General features: G+C 38.7%; 2 protein-coding genes across 5 annotated transcripts in view; both read right to left on the bottom strand.

Moving 5' to 3' along the window:
- LOC144638393 (uncharacterized) overlaps nt 1-8040 on the bottom strand; it is a 252085-nt gene extending 244045 nt beyond the window's left edge. Inside the window, 4 exon segments of the mRNA XM_078497606.1 lie at nt 2017-2283; nt 3116-3260; nt 4580-4893; nt 7644-8040. Of these exon segments, the coding sequence (XP_078353732.1) occupies nt 2017-2283; nt 3116-3260; nt 4580-4893; nt 7644-7764 (847 nt within the window). The 5' untranslated portion in view covers nt 7765-8040.
- The window catches only part of LOC144638092 (uncharacterized), an 87687-nt gene that overhangs the window by 38762 nt on the left and 24911 nt on the right, over nt 1-24014 (bottom strand). Inside the window, exons 21-36 of one of the 4 annotated variants that reach the window (XR_013567881.1) lie at nt 23537-23774; nt 22594-22782; nt 21915-22091; nt 21227-21494; nt 20338-20519; nt 18949-19136; nt 16571-16742; nt 15722-15909; nt 15005-15176; nt 13934-14121; nt 13119-13290; nt 12311-12498; nt 11517-11781; nt 10689-10877; nt 10205-10251; nt 9885-9933 (exon numbers count right to left, since the gene is read on the bottom strand). Coding sequence is in view for 3 of the 4 variants with exons in the window: in XM_078497234.1 (XP_078353360.1) it covers nt 10214-10251; nt 10689-10877; nt 11517-11781; nt 12311-12498; nt 13119-13290; nt 13934-14121; nt 15005-15176; nt 15722-15909; nt 16571-16742; nt 18949-19136; nt 20338-20519; nt 21227-21494; nt 21915-22091; nt 22594-22782; nt 23537-23774 (2814 nt within the window). In the remaining variant the exon portion in view is untranslated. Of the gene's footprint in view, nt 1-9802; nt 9934-10204; nt 10252-10688; nt 10878-11516; nt 11782-12310; nt 12499-13118; nt 13291-13933; nt 14122-15004; nt 15177-15721; nt 15910-16570; nt 16743-18948; nt 19137-20337; nt 20520-21226; nt 21495-21914; nt 22092-22593; nt 22783-23536; nt 23775-24014 lie in introns of those variants that run through there. The other 3 variants (XM_078497234.1, XM_078497236.1, XM_078497235.1) reach the window with 3 other exon arrangements.

Here is a 24014-nt window from a genome sequence, read left to right as displayed (position 1 = left end):
TTATGTAGAAATTTTAGAAAGAAATGTCAACAATAGGCAACAACGCCTATTCCTAGAAGCGCTACATTCTATCCAGGACATTAACTGAACTCTGATGAAGGTAACAGAGAGTTACCGAAAATTCAGTTTTTATACGTTTTTACCAACTTTTTTAAGATCAGATACAAACCAAATTTTATTATAATTAATTAATATCAATTAATTAATTATTCCTGTGGAGGGGGTTGGGGTGGGAGCACCTGACTATACCCCCCAAGTAAAACATGGAGCACATCTACGTTACTTCTATATGAGGATCTCAAAGGTATATATTTGTTTCAGTAAAACCTTTGCTCTCCTTGTGGTACTACTCAACGTTATTTACACCAAACGCATGCGCAGATTAGTCTACGTTGTTTTCTGGAACTATCATGAACATCGCTTGTATTGCGTGTTTGCGGTAGGCTTCCTGCAGACTTCTTGGCGCCAAGTAAAAACCGCAAATTAATTAAATTAGATTTTGAGACTTTCACAGTGCTTTCGTAATTAGGTATGCAAAAACTTGCACCGGGGTTTTCGGCGAGAACACCTGATAACCAGGAAACAAATATCCTAGCTGTACTGCGTTTTAAAAAACCTGTCGAAAAATATGTTTTTTGATTAGATTTGTTTCTTTAGTTTTTGAGAATCGTCTTTCGTGCAGTCTAAACCGTAACTTAATTAAATTAAACAAATGTCATCGATGCCGCCGTAAAACAAACAAAAAACACATTATCGCATTTTCAAGGAGGACAAAAGTATTTTGTTACAAACGAACAAAAGTGTCGTGTTACGTTTGCAAAGATTAGCGTAAGGAACACCTGGGAAAGAATACAAGTAGCCTGTGAACAGTTTTTCCGAAAGTAAAATAAAGCAAATAAACACGAACATATATAAAACATCATACTTTCAATTGTTCCATATTGCATTCTGCACTTACCAAATCATCGAAATTTTTTACAAATCAGAATGCATGTAGTATCTCAGTTATCTAATATATAGATTTAGGCACGCCTAAAAGCGGAGCTCCCCATTTATTTATTTTTTCCACTGGAGCTTACAATGTTTTCATTCTAGTGAATAAGCGGCCAAAGTACTAATGTTTATGGCGGTTTATAGGTGCAAGACAAATTTAAATAGCTCACGGTTAAACTGAATGTCAGCAGTACGACAAAAATAATAATCTTAAAGCGGGGCAAAATCATTACTCATGGCACGAAAAATTACTTAAGAGTACAGTAAATTATCTGCTTTCTAGCAATAGAAAATAGTTTCGCGATCCTGTTATAGTTTCGCAGCAGTTTAGTAGACTCCACAATATCTATTACATTGATATAGGATATATTCAACGTCCATTACAGAGTCTGTCGGATTAGCTCAATCGGTAAGGTGCCAGTCTGCGGATCGGGTGGTCGTGAGTTCAAATCCCAGAGGGTCAATTTCTTTTCTTTTCTTTTTTTTTTTTACCCCGTAGCAATAAAATGGTTTGTTTATTATATCAACCCGATTTAGCTTTCGAATGCTCCTTCATGTACGATGCTGGCTTTACAGATAGTCACGAAAGTCATCGATCGATTATGGCTCTCAATGTCCACTTTTTTGGCGGTCGATTACTTTCTACACGTAATTTTCAGCCACATTTTGTTTCATTGCTTCTTGTTTTTCTTTTCAAACCTCTTTAAACTTTAAAGGCCGCCTTTATACGGCTGCCTTTAGACGGCCTTCTTGCTTCACTCTTTCTACCATCAAACTATGGCCGCCATGTTGCGCGACTCCGTACGTATGTACGCCGTACGTACGCGCCCGCGATCCATGCCGCTATCCATGTTGACCGTGAAAACTCATTTCGATAGTGTTCCTTCTTTCATGGTTATGGTGCTACGCTTAGGAGCTCCGCTATAAATGTACATAAATAAAATGTACATATGTTCAGTACAGTATACAACATGTACAACACATTTTGTCACATGTCGCTTGTACACACAAACATGAACTCACCTAATGTTATTTTATAGTTTTTGCTCCTTTGCTGTATAGTTAAGGATGTTGATATCCTGTTAACTATGTATATGTCAGCGACTGGCACAAGATTTGCACCCAGATCCACTCGCCACCAGCTGGGGTTGTTCTGCTGTGTATGTGAACAGTGTCCATTACTAAAATCAGTATCAGCGTTCCCATCCACTGCATTCCCTGATACACCTGATGCACTGGAACTGTTATATGTTGAAGACTGAGCTGTGGGCTTACCAAGAGCAAGGTTTACTGTGAATGAACAAATTAAAAAAACAAATTATTAACTGGTAATTAACACACAAAGCAGGACTTAGTTTATGAATAACACCAAAGTGTTTATGGTTGTCATGCACAATTTATTGTTGCAGGCAGCTTTTGCCAATAACCACCTACTGTGTGCTGTTGGCCAGTACGCTACTTGGCCGGGATTTCCTTTGATTCTCTAGTAAAAGATGGTAAAATCAGCCACCTTCCTCTACCCATCACCCCTAACTAGCTACTTCAACAATAGAGCTGCCGACTTCAAAGCCTTTATAGCAACGAATTACTCTGAAAGGTAGAGGTTACATGTATGTTAGTCTGTTACAATCCTTTGGATCGGAAGTGGTTCATTAGACATTCAAGTTTCTGTAGCATGAGGGGGGAAGGGTCTTACAGGCACTGTTTTCACTTTCACTGCTTTTTCTTCTTCTTCTTCTGCACACTGTATCTAGGTTGCTCGGACACTGGGGTAAATTCTTTTTTGAGTTTTATAAAAGATCGAGTCCTTGCAAACAAGTTTCAGGAAAGTATTCTTGGACCGACTTCCAAGCAGATACCATGCAATGGAATCGAAAAGCTAGGAACACCAACGGAACAGCAAGGAATGGTGAAGGAATGGTAAATGAAAAATGTTAATGGTGTGGAAAAGAAATACATGTATCAGTCCCATTCAGACATAAATAAATGTGACACGTACAACTACTGTCTAAATTTGTGCACACTTTGTGCACACTGTAAAGACTTCTATTCAATCAAAGGGGTGTTTTGCAAAGAGGAAACAACATTATTTAATGTTAAAAAGTTATCTACATTCTATCACCTGGTTTTTGTTTCACTCCAAACACTTCTGTTCTCATACACACACTGCCTTGGTGTGTTCTTGGCAGGAATGCCAGATACCTTGCCAAGACTCCATAAAGGACGTGTTTAACCTCTGAGTTTCTGTCATTATTTCCCTCAAGGTACTGAAAAAATTAATTAAGTTAAAGTGTAAAGTTAAAAGACAGATTCAAGAAGAGATTCCTGCATGTATATCAAACCAATATTCATTTATCCACTGACATTACATTGTGTATGTACATGGATATCAGATTAAACAAAAGAATATTGATCGAACCTGATTAGTATTTTGCATGATGATAATTTAATATTACTGCTTACTAACTGTCAACATGCATGTAGACAACAAAACAATATACTGTTTAAGGTGACTGTATTTTGGTTAATCTGTACATATCCAATGTATTATGTTTCAACACTCCTTTAGCTGAAATGGGTTTACATGTACCGGTATCTTAGGTTGGAAACAGATTACCGTATTTATTCGATTAAGCGCCCTGCAGGGCGCTTATTAAATTTTCGGACCCTGAGAGTGGGCGCTTATTCGAGGTGGGCGCTTACATGTTGTATTTGAGGCTGGGCAATTATTAAATTTTCACCCTTTTTACCAAGTAGTAAGTTTATTTTGCAATAAAAAAGATGAATATAATAATAAAAAAAACTTTAACTGGTTTTGAAAGATACTATAAGGTCTTCGTGGAAGCCTCTTAGTAGTACTAACTCAATTTCAATCCCAATATAATTACTCTTCTTTTGCACTTCAGGGTTTTTTATGAGGGAGGTGGGGGTGGGTGCTTACTCGAGGAAGGGTGCTTATTAACTTTTCCTACCTATAGGGTGGACCCTTATTCGAGGTTAGGCGCTTCATCAAATAAATACGGTAACCTGAAAATAAGTTGACCTTAACAACATATGGCTATATACAGGCCTTAAGACATTCTGACAGGTGGAAGGACACCGCTTGAGACAGAAGCAAGTGTCGTCTGGCTGTCCATACGGGACAGCTTGACATGAGGCTAAAAGAACCAGTGCAGATCAGATGACATCTGCACTGGTTCTTTTGGCCTGATGTCAAGCTGTCCCCATATGGACTGATAAGGTGCATAGGCAGGCCAGGTCAGGTCAAGGACTGAAGCAGCCCACCATCTGCAGCTACCAATCCCTGCCCATACTGCCAACACCTCTTCAGGGCGAGGATTGGACTAGCCAGCCAACTGCCCATTCTTTCACTGTCATCACTGATAATAAGCATAAGCATAAGCACATGTACTTATAAAACTAAGTACTGTATATACTTACACTAATTTTAAATGGGGACGGCATAAGTAGATTTTACATGTGTGTGAGAATGGAGATCAATGTCCTTTAACAGTTGAACTTATACATATGTACATGAAAGTTACATTTTTGCATTTTATAACTGGCAGCAACACTGAAATCACACCTTAAGAAGTCCACCCTCCTTATAATCTGTCCAAACTGTCCCATCTATGGAAAATGTTAGTGTGTAGGTCTTCACCCACTGATCAGCTTGAGAATTCCCTTGAGTGGACACAGCACAGATGATATGAAGTGTTTGTAGATCAATCTGTAGATATGGATTAGTGTCACTTGTTGCTGCACACCATGATGATCCTGATGTAAAGTTGAGTCGACCATTCTTGGCTGGTGTGTTGGCATTTTGTACAGATGAAGCAGTTATTTTATTGTCTGGAATAGTAAAATTTTCCATTCCAAGATCCAAATCAATGCAATCACCTGAAGCAACAAAACAATAAAATCAATAATGACACTTTTAATTTTAAACAATACTTTATCAAAACAAAACTAGTAGTAGCAAAGAATTCAAAGCAAATATAAAAATGAAATGAAAGACCGAGTGTCAAAAAAGAGGGACTGGGCACTAGTAGTTTCAATAGTGTTTTTCTCAAAATCTACATGTGCGGTCTCACCTCAAAATTCCAGAAATTACAAATTGGCTCTTGTAATAAGCATTCATGCAAAATTAAATAAAAATCTGTAAGGCAGAATTTGAGCTATTTTTTTACGGGGCAAAATACCACAATTTTTCTATTTTGCAAAAAATATGTCTAACAGATTTTTATTTTATTTTGCATGAATGTTTTTTCAAAGCCAATTTGTAATTGTTGAAATTTTGAGGTGGGGTCGTACGTAGAGATTTGGAGAAAAACACCATCGAAACTACTATTGCCCAGTCCCCTCTAATACTCCCGGTCAATCATTTTGTCTGTTTATTGATTGTTTATATCAGCATTTTTATTGTTGAAATGTCGCATATGGTGGTGGTACACTTCTGTTAAAACAGCAATAAGAGAAAAATAAAACATTTCTGAACGTTTTAAAAGAAAGTTGGGCTCATAATTTTACCCCCTCAAAACTGTAGTAAGACACCTTAAACCAGCATGTGATACCTGGATTGTCCTTTAAACAGGGTTACAAAACATGGCATCTAGCGTCAGTGGAGCAAAATGAAGGGATGGTCAAATCAAAAGTAATATTGTGAAACATAATGTAGTGTATTCTATAATTTGTAGTGTAGTGCTTTCGTAAATTGTAATTTGTAACTATAGTGTCTGTGTGTTTGAAATAAATAAATAAATTAACAAAAAAATGAAGGGATTGCCACCACAGCATCCAATAGGTGCTGTCCTCCCCCTTCTTTAAGGGATTGCACAAAGTTTTATTGACAATAATTTTGGAACAAGAGATTTGACTTTTTTTAAAGGTATTAGTACACTCAGGCTGGGCAGCATTAAACAATAGTCATTTACTGGCAGTTTTAGCTGTCAAGCTTAAGCGAGCTGGTTTCTGTATTTCATCTTTGGCAGATGATACAGGACTGCCGTGTAATGTGCATGTCATAGTCAGCTTAGAAGATATAAAGGACTGGGTATGAGTATAATTAAAATTTATAGAGTTACGTACCTAAAGTCTCTAAACAATTTATTCTCATTCCAGCCACCTGTCCCTCTTAGCCAGCAGAGCCTGCATGTCAATAAGCTGGAACAAGTTAGGCTCTGGGTACACTTGATTTGATTGGCAAGGTTTTCAAGGAGAAACATGGGAGTTTCAAATCTAGCCAATAAAATCAACTGTTTTAAATTCTAACAATGGAATTTTAAATTGGTTCATTTGATTGGCTTTTGTTAAAATCCAGCCAATCAAATCATGTGTCCCCACAAGCTCCACTGGCTAAGATCTTGTAAGTGTATGTGATCCAGCGCCCTCGTGCGATGCTACAGCAGCAATGTTTGTGGGCGTTACCCGATTCCAACAGTAAAAAAGTATTGCAATTGAAAGTATTGTATTGAAAGTATTACATTGCGCATCCATATTGCGCATCCATACTGCATGCGCACACAAACAAAATCACCGTTTTTTCTATTCGACTTGGCTCGTAAGGGAGATAATTCATTGTCTTCTCGTAAACAGGTACAGTGACCTAGCTATCATTTTTTTCTCCTAGTTTGAGTGTTGTCGGTGATCAAATTCTTTAGATATAAAATGAATACAGATTGATTTCCTTGGCAGAATACTTACATTAATTAATATCACCGGAAACGTGTAAGCTTACATTGCTAGTACTCAGAAAGGGATTAATAATTATATATAATGTGGTATATACAAGTTCTTCCTGCTCCTAAATGAATATGGTGACCCTCCCTTTTTTATTTCAAAGTTTAAGTTCCCTTAAGGTAAACAACCAACTGGCAAATTAAAGTTTGATTGAAAATCTACAAGCATTTCTATTTCACAGGAATCACCTTAAAAAAGGAGGGGTGATTGTACATGTGTGCCAGGATAAAAGCACCATTTTTTTCAAATTTTCTCAACTAGAAAAAAATGAAAATTTATTTTTTGCTGGTTTAATATATGCCATAGAATCTGCATTTATTGGTTAATAAAATTATCCCAATTCAGAGGCTGGTCTGAAACTAAAGCTGAAAATGAAACAAATGTTTTCCCCGTCAAAAGCTTCACACACATAAGGCCCCAGTTGTTCAAAGGATAGATATCACCATCCACCAGAAAAATTGCTATCCAGTAGTTAGTATATAGTTTGTTTTGTCAACATTTATCCACTGGATAGAGACTTAATTATCCGGTAGATGGCGTTATCTACCCTTTCAACAATGGGCCCTGAGACAAATAATAGGATGTTTAGTTGGATCATTTCCAATTTGATCAAGTTTACAATCCCTTCATAAAGGTTATCTTTAAACTAGATGCTGCTCATTAAAAATTCTTGAAATGGGCAGTTTTACTGTAAAGTCGGTTCTGTTCATCCATGCATGCAAGAAATGCAAATTCCAAATTAAAGTGGAGTTGTGGTCTTCTTTATAATCCAGATAAGTCTAATCCTACTTTGTGCGGACGGCAGCGAACAAAAATATCGCATAAATAGTTACACGTAAACTATTAAAGGCGCATTCATAATTTAAGAAACTCACTCTCTATCATATTGTAAAGGATCTTACTGAGCTTACCTGAAGCTAAAGGAAGAAGTAGAGCGAGTATAAAGGCCACCCGGAAATACAGCTTGAGATCGAACTTCATGTTTTGTTCTGTCACGGAATGCAGTCGAATCTGTCTCGCTTGACTAGCCATCTGCGTTTAAAAGCGCATATCAAAGGAAAAGCCTTTGTTAGCGTAAAACTGAACCAGTTAATTCTTTCCTTTGCGGTGACATCGGCCTTACGTGCAACACAGTTTTCAACGTGATTCAATTATGCTAAAAGTAAATATTTACAAATGTGACTTTTTATTTCGTTTTTTGCTCGCTTCCCAGCATGCTTTGGGCCAATGTCATTCCCAGACACCACAGGCAGCCCAGGCGAAAAGTAATTTCCGTTACAGAAACAGATATAATAAAAATCCGCTCGCACAATTTTTTTCGCGCTTCACGCTGGCTTCATATATTTGCTTTAACTTTTGAAAAGTTCAATGGAGTGTCTACGTCTTCTGTAATTAGTCAGAGTTGTTACTTTGGTTTCGGTTTTACGACACTCAAGCGAAAATCCCTTTATCATCATCGTCACCTTCTTATTATGACATTTACTTATTCCTTTCCTCCCAGGAATTGTTAACGTCATAGTTTGCATTATCTGCCGAAGTCGAAGGGAGGTTTTTATTTTTATTTCTTAAGGTACAGAAACAAAGCTGGTGGTATGGCCTCCTTGCATTCAGTTCAAGATAACAACAAAATAGGTTCAAATAGATTGAGTACCGACAGACACTCATAAGGGGTTACACGGTTAAATTAAGCTACAGAACAACAATCAAAGTCTTTGGAGTTTCAGCAATTTCCTATCGGGGCTCCTTATTATACTGAGAATGTAGTTATGCGATGTCTTTTAACGTTGTAAATCAAACAATCATCGGCAATCAATAGATGCTTACTGTCGCCTACTCCTTTAAGGTGGATTTCCACTAACGCGTAATTTTTTACGTGCTTGAAAAAATTTAGAGACAATGTATGAACGACTCGAGTAAACGTTTACGCAAGTCGTTCATACATTGTCTCCATAGGCGTACGGGCACCTTCGGTCCTGGGGGGGCGGAGACCTTTTTGCCCGAAAAATTGGCATGGGTTGAAAGCCGAAAAAAGTGGCATATAAAAAAGAAAATAAAACATGCATTAAAATAGTTATATACAAACTTCGCCTGCTTGCTTTAAGTTATTCTATTAATTTCGTGGCGTCGTCCGAAGGTGTCAATACATTGAATACTTTTTCGAAAGTATTTTATTTATTCATTTTACTTCAGCAAAAATTAAATTAATTTTGGGGAGCCAATTTACATTGTTCCCCCCCCCCCCCCCCCATTTGAAAGTAATAGAAAAGCGTGTAAAACATTCAGGGATGAATGGGTTTTAAAACATTTCGTTGAAAGTTTTAAGCTAGCCCTGAGAACTAAACATCTGAGGCGAAAACATTAGCTTCATTACATTTTAAACAACTTTGTTTCAAGGTCTTGCACTAAATCCACCGTGCGCAAACACTCAAGCTATGGAAAAGCTGATAGCATTTGAATCAAACTGAGGGCTCACGCAGAATTTGCGAGAAAAATCGAACATGATTATAGCTATTTTCGAGAAGAAACGAAAGCAGATGAATGAGAAATTTGGACTTTTGAACCACAAAGTTCGGTATATATTTCCAGTGCTTTTCCTGCTGATGTAATTCGTTTTGAACGTTATGTTGACTAAACTTTTCGGCTTATTTTCTTTCTTTTTTATCTCTTGGCTTATTGCCCGAATTCCAAGCATTTTGCCCGAAAAAGTTTGGCACTGGGGGGGCTGCAGCCCCCCTCGCCCCCCCCCCCCCCCCCGCCTCGTACGCCTATGATTGTCTCTAAATTTTACGCACGTAAACGCACATAAAAAAAATACGCGTCAGTAGAAATCCACCATTAGAGAAATCTGTTAGTAACACATTATCGAAATCGAAAGCTCTTCACTTTTTTAATGCATTTGCAGCGAATTTTAATAACGATAATTTCCATTTAAAAGTTGGTCAAACATTGATAAATTTTCTGCAATATCCCCAACACCGCCATGACATACACTGCATTTATTTCATGTTTCATGCCAGTTGTATACAGGTTTATCAAGTTTTCTTAATTAAGACCAACGGGCAAACACAGGTATTTGTACAAGCACATCTTTATTTTCACCGTTGTCACTGTTACAAAGTGTTTAATATATGGAATTCAAAAGTACACAGTTGACGTGTTTGTACTCCCAGTAATGCCTCATGTTCCCCAGAAGTTTACGATCTACAAAAATAATAGGCGAATAACCAGTTAACAACGCACAAAAATAGTAACAGAAATAAGTGTAGAAGAACCATTTTAAGTAAAGAAAAAAAAATAAATGATATCAACCAGAGTTAACTCTGTATCAACTAACAAAAAAATCAATCGAAACTCAAAAAACTTTCTAATTTACAGTTCGCAATACCAATTCCTGATTTTTTTTTTAATTTTGTTCCAAAATAATTCACCTGTAATGCAGTTTTTACTATGAAGTTCTCCTGCTGAATCTTACCTCATTTTATCAGGTTGTTGGTTTTGGAGGAGGCAAAGTAGTCGGACCTATGAAAAAAGAAAACAGTCATTGCGTCGTGAACCGAGTATTCACAATAACTTGAAATTATTGTCTCAAGAGAGATTTGTGTCATTTTTATTGAATCTGGCCTACTATAACTTTTCTTCTACTAATTTACAGAGTTGTCGAGAAAAGGAGACTGTGAAACATGTTTTGAGATATCGTTCAAAAGAATTAAGTTGCGGAGGAAAAATAAATCTCTTGCAAAAAAACTAGGGAGATCTTGAGAAAGTTCTCACACACTGAAAAGAGGACTGGGACATAACTAAGCCCACATTGTAAAGTCACGTGACCCAGTTTCCGAATCTATAATAGTCGCCGTCTTTTTGTTTTGCCAGACATGCAAAGGCTATTTTCAATCACCCACCCTCCCATCCCTTTGCTGTCACAAGACCTTCCCTCTCCTCCTCTCCCTTGTCCTTACATAATGGAGTGGTCCTTTTCTCCTCTTGTATCTGGTCCCCAGGGCACTCCAGAGGAAGCCCGTCACAGCTTGGTCTCAGAAGCTCGATCTCTTCGATGACCTGTATACGGCGCCTGTACGCACTGCCACAAGTTGCTGACCAGGAGCTCCAAGGATTATAACTACATTCCACTGTGTAGCACTCTTCACCTTGAAAGGCAAAAAGCATAAATTATAATGAGAAAGTTGAAGAGTGGGTTTGTCGAATATAAGTAATTAACGATGATACTGCAGCGCACCAGTCCCACGTGAAAAAAATGTTTGATTAACTTATTGACGTCTTAATGTTGGGTTTCTCATTCATTGACCAAAAAAATCCAACTTAACCAGAGCGAAGATTTCATCAATTTCACTTGCCCCCTTGGGGGGGCCATACACAGCTACAATTCACTTGCCTGTTTGGCGATAATCGGCTGAAAGGTCAGGAAAATTACCAAGAAAGGTAAAAAGGCCCAATTTGCAAAATAAATAACTGACATTTGCCACTTAGCCACAGTACACAGCCCTTTGTTTTTGTTAGTTTCTACTGCAAATATTGAGCACCTTTAATGACTGCGATTGACTGGTCCCTCGAAAAACAGTTAATTTTTATCCAGCGAATCTTAAGCTTCCCGAGGCGGAGCCTCTGACGCCAAAATCTATGACGGCATTAATACCTCTGACGTCATAGATTTTGCAATGTTGCCCAATCGGAGACTTTTGGCTGGAAGTAGCCAATGAGAGCGTACGCTTTTGGGGAAATATCTCCAGCTATAAATTTAACAAATTAAATTATCGTCGTTCACTTACATTCTGGAAGTTTGTTGTTCTCAGTTTCCGGTTGCTGAGTGCATTTTGTAAGAACTCCATCACAGCTTTCAGCTTGTACAGTTGTCTGTGTTTCCACAATATGTCGTGTTCTGTTCACTTCGCCACATTCACCAGACCAGTTGCCCCATTTCCCCCAAGTGCACGTCACAGATTGGCACGTGCACATGGACTTGCGTGTCTCTGTCTCAGGCCCACTCGGACACGATTGAGGCAGGCCATCACAGCTTGACTGTTGAACCACAATCTAACAAATATGGCAAATAAAATGCTTTTATAAGTTCATCATGTCGAGTTGTTTTAAAACCCCTACAAAGATTATACATACATCGTTCTTCGCCGTATAAGGCGACACGCTGAAAGAAAGTGATTGATCTACTTTTTCTAATTATTATAATTATTACTGATTAATTGATTGGTTGACTGAATCGCTGACTGCCTGACTGACCGACCGACCGACCGACCGACCGACCGACCAACTGACTGACTGACTGACTTTTTTAGGATTGAATGCATTCTCTGAGATTTTAGCTTCTACAGCTACTCTATAAATCCGAGCTTTAAATAAAGGCAATGTATGAATCTATTTATAGTCTGACTGGCTGACTAACTGACTGACTGCCTATATGACTGATTAATTGATTGATTGATTGATTGAATGAGACGTATTTGTATATTTTTATGCCTGATAAGGGGCTGTTGAGAAACTGCAAACTTCACAGAAAAGGGGAGTTGTTAGCTAAAGGAAGTATACCACAAAATGTTATTTTCCATACCTGTTCAGTAGTAATTGATCGTTTTCGTGTTGCCAGCCCGCACGTTGCAGACCACGCCTCCCATTCGCCTCGTTTGCAGTTGACAGTTTGACAGTTACATTTAATGTCACGTGCATCGGATTCTGGTGGCTGTGGGCATGTTTGTGGAAGACCGCTGCAATCTGGTTTAAACACCTCAACTGCTGTCTCTGTTAAGTTCACCAAAGGACACAATGTTAAGGCTTAGATAAAATAAAGGTTTGTAGCAGTTTTGTGTGTTTTTTTTAAGTTATCTCAGTTATTGGAACACGACCTAGTTTGACTAAAGAAAACCTGGAAATTCTAGATACGTTTTAGAATTATTAACCAGTTTTATAAACAAGTGAAAAACACAAATTTTGATATACAAAGACAAATATAAGAGTCCACGAGCTTTGTTCAGTTAATTTGTAAGTTATCTCCGTATTTTAGCAAGCTATACATACAAAGCTAAGCAGAAGAAAAACAATTAAAATAACTTCGCTGAAAGAAATAAAGTTTTGCTAGCTGAAGAACGCGCCTAAAATAACAAAAATTCAAGTCATCTTTTTAACCATCCAAGTAGAGTGAAACCCTAATAGAATGTATAACGTAGCGGCCAAGGGAGTGAGAACTTTTGTTCGTTTTAACCGAAAGGCTCGTATAGCCAAGCATCTGTTTAAATAAAATTTACTGTCAGTAACTTTCGTCGGGATAAAGAATATCGTTTGTTATACCGGGGTTTTCGAATTCGTTATACAGGGGTTTCGCTTTGCATATTTTGTTGTCCAGTGAGGATTTACAACCCCACCTTCAATGTGCCTTGTTCGAGTTCCTACTCCACATGTTGTTGACCACGAGGACCACAAAGCCCACTCACAGTTCACTGTTTTACATTTACAGTTTGTAATTTGTTGTTCTGTTTCTGGAGGTTGAGGACAAGACTGAGGCAGACCCTCACATTTCAACTTTTGCACTGTAGTCTAGGAGAAAATATCATCATGATATGTAAGATTTATGTAACAAGGAGGATATATGTCACGACTTTTTTAAATTGCAGGTAGCGTTTAAACTAGTGGTGGGTCAGTTTCCACATATAAAATATTGGAAAAATATAAATTAAAGGAAAAAAATATACTGTTAGTTCAAGTTAGCCGGGTCTTTTGTTGTATTTTTTGTGAAAGACACCTTACTCTCACAGTGCGTCTCACCAAATGGGTCAGGTAGCAGTACTTGCTAGAATTCTCACACTCGCGTTACCCTTAGAGAGAGCAATAGAACAAACAATAGGAACAATGCCACTAGCCCACAAAACAATAACAACTGCTTCTCTCAGAGAACCAGTAGAATTAATAGCCTATGAGGGTTGCTACACTACTGAAACAAATATGTAGTGGTAATTTGTTGTTCACAAAATAATCACCCTTTTGTAAGGTAATCTGCTGTGCCCAAAATCTTGTTCCTACGGAAATGGCCGCAGAAATAGACACAAAGGAGCCATCTCAATGTCGGGATCATTTGTAAATAGATTTACACTTTTTAGTTGAGAACAAAGAAGAAATAGCATTGGTTATGAAAACGTGGAAATATAGGTAAGACAGTGTTAAGAAAAAGTTATATATAAACCTTGACAGTCTCAATGCTCCTTGTCCTTGTAGCTGAGCCGCAAGTTGCTGACCAAGCACTCCACTGTTTCCAGTTACATTTCACTGTTGGACAGGTACATTTCAGTTCACGAGCATCAGATTCTGGTGGCTGAGGGCAAGTCTGAGGAAGACCGCTACAGTCGGGTTTGAACACCTCCACTGCCGTTTCTGGTTATAGTAGAGATGTAGAAACAAGTTAGTAATGATAGTAACAAGTACGAGAAATGTGGAGCAAAGTAGAGAATAAATAGTGTAGTAAAAACATTCTGAGTTATTGAACTGGAATGCGCAGACTCAGGTCAAAGGTTCGGCAAAATGTTATTCAACAAACAAAGAAGCCAAAGTTGTATGTATTAACACGGCTGGAATCTAAGAACACGAGAGAAACTTAGGGATGGACCATTATTTTTTTGGAGGGGGGGGGGGGGTGAAAAATATTGAAAAAAATTGTTTGCAGGGCCTGGAAAGACAAAATAAATTGTTTGCAAAAGCAATATGTATAACAAAAAATAGTAAGAATTTCGAAAAAAAATGTTTGCACAGGTGCATAAACTAAAAAAAAAGTTTGCAGAGGAAAATTTTTCATCCCCCCCTCTCCAAGAAAATAATGGTCCGTCCCTTAGAAAACACAAGCCGAAGCAATCAAGTGTTTCATGTGTTTCCTAAGTACCGGGACAATAAAACATGATCTTAGTATGTTTTATAAACTTTGATAAAACATAGTTTTTATCCAATCAGCGCGCTCGTAGCATCCAAACTGAATCAAAAAATTAAGATGGATTAATCTTGCAAATGAAATAGTTGCATCAGCATTGCATTGTGAGAAGCTTAATGGTTTCGTATTTTGGAGGGGCGGGAGAGGGAGGAAGGGGGAGGTGGGAGGGGCAGGGGACCTGAAAACTTCTGTCGTGTCGTGTTGCGTTACGATATGGTATGTTACTACACATAATATTAGTTGTTACAATTATTTGTCAGCAGAAAAGAACAAGTCATCTTAGGTCCAAATTAAAACAGGAGCTAACTTTCTAAAAAATTTTATTCCCCTGATAACCTTCAATGTGTCTTGTTCGAGTTCCTACTCCACATGTTGTCGACCACGAGGACCACAAAGCCCACTCACAGTTCACTGTTTTACATTTACAGTTTGTAGTTTGTTGTTCTGTTTCTGGAGGCTGAGGACAAGACTGGGGCAGGCCCTCGCATTTCAACTTCTGCACTGTAGTCTAGGAGAAAACGAGTAAAATTATTTTATGTTAAACGAATAACAATTTTTTGTCACAAAGGTAATCATAAAATAATATCATGTTACTTTTCAATTTGGCAAAAATAACAGTTACGATTTTTTTTATATGAACCATTAGTTAGGATTTGTTGAAGCATCGTAAAATCACGTCAGAGAATGCTCAAAGCGAAAAACAGTTTCAACATCACGAAGTGCTTCAATGATGAGAGTGAGAGAAGTTGGAATTTTCACAGTTCGGTTGCGCATATGTGTACAGTCATAAGTTGATAAAGGCTTTGGAATGCGCACTGGATCCGTATGATTCGTCCCATACAACCATTTTTTGTAGAATTAACAAAAGCAATATTTGTAATGAGTTCCTAGACGTTGAATCAAAAAATATGTCAAACGTTTCCAACAAGATAATGTTGAAAGGAATTTTCATTCGAACCGACGTTGACATTTGCCGCATACAAAAAGCTACTAATCAACGTTGTTCGCATCACTAATGAATATTAGTGTAATTATTCATGAAAAGTTGTTAACCTTGACAGTCTCAATGCTCCTTGTCCTTGTAGCTGAGCCACAAGTTGCTGACCAAGCACTCCACTCTTTCCAGTTACATTTCACTGTTGGACAGGTACATTTCAGTTCACGAGCATCAGATTCTGGTGGCTGAGGACAAGTCTGAGGCAGACCGCTACAGTCGGGTTTGAACACCTCCACGACAGTTTCTGTAAAAAGTAGAGACAAAAGGTTTGTGGGCGAAATCCTGGTGTTTGACATAATATCTTAATTTTTAATCTATAGGTAAAACCCGGATGTGTGACCATTCAAATAAAAGCTATTGAGCAGTACTTTGTAAGTCTGTTGGTAAAATCCTAGTGTTTGACAAATCTAACTTTCCGGTGTGTGGATAAACCTCTAGTGTATGACCATTCAAATGAAAGCTGTTGAGCAGTACTTTCACATGGTATTGTTTACTTTGCTGTACAATGTGCATGGTTATAGCTTTAAATCTGTGGATGAAAAAGTAGTGCGGGGCCATTCAATTAAACTTTCAAGTAATGATATTTACTGTTCTGTTCATAAATTTAGCCTGTATACCCATTCAGATAAATATTTTGAGAGATATTTTTGTGTGTTGTTGATCGTTTTAAAACATTTTGCAAACTGTGACATTTGGCACTCGTCAAAGTAAAAAGTTTGATTAATAAATGCTTTGTGACGTACATGTACATTGCATTGTACCACAATATAAAGCGAAATAAAGAACTTGCAATAGTTGCAACCGAGAATATATAACCCCTGAATTTGTACTTTAAATGTTTTGTTTTGTTTTCTTTCCTATATCAAAAAGGATACATTTACATTCATAAATAAACAAATCATCACCTTCAATGTGTCTTGTTCGAGTTCCTACTCCACATGTTGTCGACCACGAGGACCACAAAGCCCACTCACAGTTCACTGTTTTACATTTACAGTTTGTAGTTTGTTGTTCTGTTTCTGGAGGTTGAGGACAAGACTGAGGCAGACCCTCACATTTCAGCTTTTGCACTGTTGTCTAGGGAGATAAAAATTATCGTAATCTTTCATTGTTTATAACATCTTTCTCTTAGCTTAAAAAATATTTCACCCTTGGTTTTCCATTAGAGTAGAACAGGTTTTTTTGAAACGCAATGGACAATTATATCAAGAATTTAATAACAGCATGAGATACGAGATACATTGTAAAAGAGAAGCAAAGGGCCTTTCTCTTAGGTTACCATTCAAGCCTGAGAATCGATTTAATTGTTGTGTCTCTGTGGCAGCATCGCGTGTAACAGATCAAAAATCTAAAATTAGCTCAAAATAGTTTACATCAGGTAGCATACGTGCTCTCTCTTAAGGTAGTCTCAAAGTTAAAGAGACTGTATTACGGCTTCGCCTAGTCTATGTTGTCAAGTATAGCCAAATACCCGCTATGAAACTTAATGTAAGAGAAGATATTACTTCTATGGATCTAAATGACAAAACCATAGCTTCATTACAAACAAATGTGTCTCCCAGGCGTTATAAATAAGAGTTACAAACATAGGCGTACGGGCAATTTTTTGCCAGGGGGGGGCGGCGAGACATTTGCCCAAAAAAATTTCGCAAGTTGCCCAAATTTTTACGAAACAGTCGAGAAGAAACGAGGGTCATACGATGCACTAACATAGGCTAACAAATGAAGTCAAAAATTCTTACATAATCTATCATATGAGCCCATAAAACACGTTAAAAGAAATAGCTGTCCCTACCATTTCGACGGCCGAAGAAATTAACAATACGATCCATGTCATCGTTGACTACAGAGTTGGAATATGCCCATCAAATGCTAATACAAGTGTGATTACAAGTAATAATTTAGGCCAAGTAAAAAAAAGGTTTCTCGTCCGGATTTCTATAAAAAAGAGAGCGCGCGGGCGCATTTTTTGGTATATTTTAATTTTTTATTATTTTGTTGCATTCCATACCTGTGTTGAACGAATATCGATGTTTTTTCCTCCATCGTCAAATTCTCCAGGCCTAAAGCGAACTTCAAAAATAAATCCTGCAAGGTATTTGACCTATCCAGTACGGACCAGCGTAACAAGTATTTAAAGTTTTGGCCTTAATTTGTATTTAAACGCAGACAAAAGCCGTACAAAGTGAAAGTTTTTTATCTTTCTACCTTTTCAAAAAACAAATAATAACAAAAGAGAGGCGGCCTCAAAAAAATGAAGCAGGAGGGGACGAGAAACATTTGTTTTGTAATTTTACTTGGCCTTGTTGGCCTTACTACACGTTGTCACCCCGTCGGAGGTAAGTTTTCAATCTGTGCAACGCACTGAATGATCGTTCTGCAGAACACGATTTACGTAGCAGGTATCACTGCATGGTTATGAACCACGTAAGGAAACTCTGAAAACTTATCAAATAGATCATTCTCTTGCATTGCCTCCAGCATTTCTGAAACAGTCATGTAGCCTAATCCGCTCACACGACGAAAACTCGCGCGTATTTTCTGCTCGGCTTTCATAATCTCGCCGTCGATTTTGTAAAATTTAGCAACGCGGAGAAGCTTTCTTTATCATGTGTTTAACTGTGACAGATATTTGCAGTACAGTGCCCAACAGTAAAAAAAAATTACAAATAATATTATGTATATCAACACATGACCCCTAAGAAACCACTGTGCTAAGAAACCACTGCGTCATGTGAATTTTAAAACTGCTTTAACTCGCTGACTTCAGGTTAAAATAGAAAATATCTATCTCTTCGAAGAAAAAACTTCTTTTAAAAAGGGCTTTGCCCAAATTTCTCTTGCTGCCCAAAAAATCTGAGTTGCCCAAAATTTGGGCGGGCTGCAGCCCCCCCTGCCCCCCCGGCCCGTACGCCTATGGTTACAAACAAACGAGGTTAACTTTAAAAAAACTATTCAGTCTAACAGTTTTTAAAAAGCCCATATCGCAATCTGTTTTAATCTTCTTTAATTTTTGTCCATCCATAGGTTCTTTTGTATTTTCTGTGTTATTGAAATGTTCTTTCACTGTTTTAAATGCTTATTTTTATATTTCACTCAATTTGGTGGCTATTTTCTAATGTCTAAATTTGGCTCATTTTGGCTAAGGCAACCATGGAAAGGGAGCAATGGAAATCTCTGGTCTCAGCCTTATGTGCCTCTAAGGCGCAAAGAGGATTATGTGTTATGTATGTAAATTTGGCTAAACTCCTTTAAGATAACTTCCAAGTAACGCCATTCAAACCTTGATGGTTTTAATTGTCCTTCTTCGTTTAGCAGCACCACAAGTAGCGGACCAGTCACTCCATTGGTTCCACTTGCATTCCACAGTAGGACAGGCACATTTGACTTCACGTGACTCGGTCTGAGGCTGTTCTGTGCACTTCTGTGGCAGACCAGCACAGCTGGGCTTGTTAACTGTGATTTCAGTTTCTATGAAACAAGAAAAACACGTTTCTAAGTGCAAAAGCAGAAGATTGACACCAGTTTACTGTTAGCTATGTTAGTGAGAATTTAATGTAATTGTTATCTATCAAGTACTAAATGCCAAAAGCTTGTTTAGATGTCTCATTTCCGATCTTAACTTTAATAATTACATCTGTCTGCAATAACATTAGATTTAATTCAAGCAGTTTGAATACATTTTTTGCGACGTCTTTATTTAATGGTATTCTATCCTTCAACTTTTCGGATATTGTATAAATGGAATGTTTTTAAAATTCCTAATTGGCTACATTATATTGAAACCTTGACTCATCGGCAATCTGTCAGTGTATCTTTCCAATTATTCTGATCCTTCTCGGATCTTCCTATAAATAAAGTATAGTCTAGGCTCTAAAAACACAGACAAGATATTCTTATCTTCTTTCTTAGAATGTGTAGGAATAGCTGACCAACTACAAAGTACGTTCATGATTCCATCACGAACGAGTGGTCACGCAGTTAAAAGTGCACGTTCTTCCTTTAGCCAATCAAAGCTGTCGTTTTATATTTCCTATTTTCTAAGTGCAATTAGGAGAAACTCAGCCGTGTTCTGGTGAAAATCCGCCAAACTGATTGGTTCACAAACAATTTTTCTTGTCTTCTTGTCTAGTCTCCCTTATTATAGGAAATTAACGCTTGTGTTAATAAGGTATTTGAAAAAAAACGCAACTTAAATTAACGCGAAGTGAAGGAAAAATTACCTCACAATAAAGGAAACTAGCTTGAAAGAGAGGGTGGCATTACAAAATGAAGGAAATTAACGCGACGTACACAAAGAAAAGACACTTCTTGAGACAACAGGAACAATTATATTTCAACACTAGGCGTATAAGCCTAAATTAAACGTATGGGTTAAGCGAAGGAATCTGACCGTCTCGAGCGTTCTTCGCAGTTTCAGTGATACCGGCAGATTTCCGCCCTGATGAAAGAAGGCCTTTTCCTAGGAGTCAAGAGCGTCTGGACTGTATCAAGACATTTGGGCCAAAATAATGGAAATTAAGGTCATGGAAATTAGCGTTCCACTTAATTAACGGTGCGGAAATTAACGTTAACAAAAATCGACGCGACTTAAATTAACGCGAATTTTTGTAGTTCGCGTTAATTTCATGAAGCGTTAATTTCCTATAATAAGGCAACAGTTAAACATTACCTTGAATATCACGCGTGCGCGTTCCAACGCCACAGGTTGTGGACCATGATGACCATTCTTCCCATTTGCAGCTGACAGTGCGACATGCGCAGTCGGTTGTTCTGTGTTCAGACTCTGGAGGCTGAGGACAGGACTGCGGTAATCCATCGCAACTCTCCTTTTGAACTGTTATTTGTGACGTTCTGAGGAAGTATAGTGAATACAAGATATTATTAAACACAAAACGGTCACATCTCTTGTCGCATTTTTAAGAATCTGATTTCGCCATTCAGAAGTTCAAGGAATCATTTGCTCACTCTGTGGTTATTTTCTAAACAGGTTTTAAAAGTTCTCAATCATGTAACAAATACAAAACTGTTTTGAGCCAGTTGTAATTTAACGCTTGATGCTATGGAAACCAGAATAAGCTCCGGCAGTGTGACCTCGAAATTCCGGGGTGAAAGGGGGGGGGGGGGGGGGAGGAGAGGCCGGCTACCTTATAATTATACGCTATACGGGTATGTACCACTGGATGGGGTCACATTTTTCATCCCCCCAGGTCTGCGATGGTATTCCAATTTTGGCCTTTTAGTCTGAGATATGGTCGCTCGATGGAGAAAGTAATATCTTACTGCTCACCTAAATCAGGCCGTTTTGAAATGTGCACAAATGAATAGCGGATGTTACAGTACTATGGCAAAAATTAAAATAAAAACATCCTCTTTACTTTCCGCTCTGAGATAGGGTATACTGTTTAGCCTGGGATGCCGGATAGCAACTTGTGATCTTCTTGGTCTGAGACAGGGTAGGGGTTCCCAGACTCTAGCTGAACACCCCACCAAAACATTTCTACAAGTCTCTTCTCTACGGGGATCCCCACGGGGTTAATCACAGCTTAAGCATTACTCACTGTATTGTTCTTGTTCTCTTGGCGGCACCACAAGTAGCTGACCAGTCACTCCACTCACTCCAAGCGCACTGAACTGTCTGGCACGTGCACATGGTCTTCCTGGTTTCCTTTTGCGGTGGCTGGGTGCAGGTCTGTGGCAGACCGGAACAGTCTGGCTGCTGCACTACAATTTGAGTGGTCTGAATAGATCGTGTTCTCTCAGCCAGCCCACATGTCGCAGACCAATCAGTCCATGGCTTCCAAGTACACCTGACGCTCTTGCAAGGACCTAAGAGAGTGAATTAAATTGAGGGAGTTTAAGGCAAGGTCTTGTCAGGGAACATTTCGTTGGTGAGGTAAACCGCAATATTAACATAGGGATGCAGTCAAAACCAATGTTCTTTTTTACCTCTAGCCCCCCGTACACCACCTTTAAAGGTGGTGTCTTCCTTAAAAATCCACACTCTCCAAGTAATCAAAACCTAGAAACAACGTTCAAGCCTCTCTTTTGAGAGTCATTTCAAATTTTAAGACCAGCAAAGTTTAATCATGCATGGGGTTCATCAGATAGGTGATGTCCTGTACACCCCTACCCTTAAACTAGGTGGACCCTCCGCGAGTACACTTGTTATAACCACCTCTTTCACAGTTGGATCAGAAGAATCTTAACGAGGTTATCGCTTAGCGATAATCCAGTGATCTTACTTACAATTAGTTGTTCTCTTTTCATATCGAGGTCCTGGGCATGACGTCTGCAGTCCGCTGCAAGATGGTTTATTTATCACGTGATTTGTTACTTTGCTTGTTCTTTGCCTGGTACTTTCGCCGCACGTGGCCGTCCACGAGCTCCAATCATTCCACGAACACGTGACATATCTGCACTGACCTAACAATGGCAAAATACATCCCACTCAGTGTACAAGAGAGGTGTCCCCTATAGGTACATTACTCCCCTAAAAGGTTTTCTTTCAGAAAATGCGATTTTAGTGAGTCGAGCAACTCTCACTCTTCTTTCGTCTTTCAACACGAGGCGGCGTGACATAGTGGCTGGGCGCTGGACTTGTAATCCGGAGGCCCCGGGTTCAAATCCAACTCTTTGCCACTAGTTCGATTTGTCTTTGGTCGTCCCGAATTCAACTCCTCCATCATTTGTAAATAAATGCACTATTTGTTAACCTTACTAATTAACGAATAAATGATAATATATGTATTTTTCTCTCCCCCCATCCGCAGCGCGACAATGTTTCACCTCTCTTTTTGCGGGTCTCGTCTGCTGTGAACTAAGATCCCCCCCCCTGATTCCCTTTTTTTCTGGAAACAGAGATTAGAAACAAGGTGTAGATTTGCAGCAATAAATAACATTGTCACTACTCCCATGTTGTACTTACAATCCATATCTTTGGTTTCCAATTCCTCCTTGTCACATGACGTCTGCAGACCTGAACATCCTCCCTGCTGCTCTATGATGTGTTCGTTCTGTTTGGTCAGCGTTCTCTTCCTCTTCATTCCAACGCCGCACGAGATGGACCACGAGGACCACACGCTGTAATCACATGTCACGTACTTACATTTGAAAACTGGAAGAAAACACAAGGATAATGTTAGTCAAATTCTGGACGTTTTCCATTCACTTTAAAAATAATTTGGTTTTGCATTCTGTGAGAGAATACTGGCCAAATGTTTTAAAAGTTCAGATCGCGCGCAGCGAGTACCTAGCCTTCAGGCAAGCTGTCTTGTTCCGGCAAGCTACGAGGTTTCGTCTACAGAAAAGAGAGGGCCTTTATTCTCAGCTCCCAGTGCGGTTTCGAGCAAGCCTGGGTGACGAGAAATTTATTACAGGACTATTTAATTGAAAAAGAGCCGTAGAAGCTACCAGACACGAGGGCCGTACTTGGGGAATATCGGCCCGAGGTCTTAACAGTAGGTGTATATGATTGAAAAGAGCGCTGGAAACTTTATCTTGCCCAGTACCGAAAATATTAGACCGGCAATAAAGCATTCTGATTGGGTGATGTTTGTTATTGGCTCTCTTAGCTGTGTTAGTCGTGTAATAATAAGCCTTGTTATATAGCCCGTGCGTTCATTGGCTACATTGATAACATGACGTCTAAAAACAAAACTGTTTCCCGCCAAAATTCTCTGATCGGGCGACATTGCAAAATCTGACGACAAAAGTTGACAGAAAGGGCAACAACTAATGTTAACCAACGACCGCCGTTGTACGCAGACTTCACCCCCCCAAAAGTCACTTAATGACTGGTCCCGAAGGAAACAGTTAATTTTGTGTTCCGAGAATCTCAAAGTCTCCCGAGGCGGATTGTTGACCCTCACCTTGACAAGAAGACTTGGCCAGAGTATGCAGCAGTTTGGGTAACTCTGCCATATTGCGGACATAGAATAAATGAGAATCTTTAGGTTCCGAAGCCATGAATTCCAGTTCATTCCGGTTCAGATTCTTTCCAACTCCTACCGAAAATATATTGACTTTCATGGCTTTGAGTTCAGCAACCGGAATCTGCAAAGTCTTGATACCACCCGTGCTAGCTCCGTCTGTTACGATCAGCAACATCTGAAAATAGTATTGGTTATTACTACAGTGATAATGCACATGTAACTTATAAATAGCACATGAAAAATGCTGGTAAAAAAAATAAAAGTCACGAAAGTGACTTTTGTATATTTAAAGTCGACCGTTTAGTTCCGAAAATAACGACTCTCACGAATGTCACGGTTGTTAGCAAATCTCGAAAGTAACGATGTTTGACACGAGAGATCTCCGCCCGAAAGTGGTTCCTTTTTAAAACAATAA

Source organism: Oculina patagonica, chromosome 14 (assembly GCF_052425735.1).
Source record: "Oculina patagonica isolate OP01 chromosome 14, crgOcupat, whole genome shotgun sequence".
Classification (NCBI taxonomy): domain Eukaryota; kingdom Metazoa; phylum Cnidaria; class Anthozoa; order Scleractinia; family Oculinidae; genus Oculina; species Oculina patagonica.
This window is presented reverse-complemented; position numbering and strand designations above follow the sequence as displayed.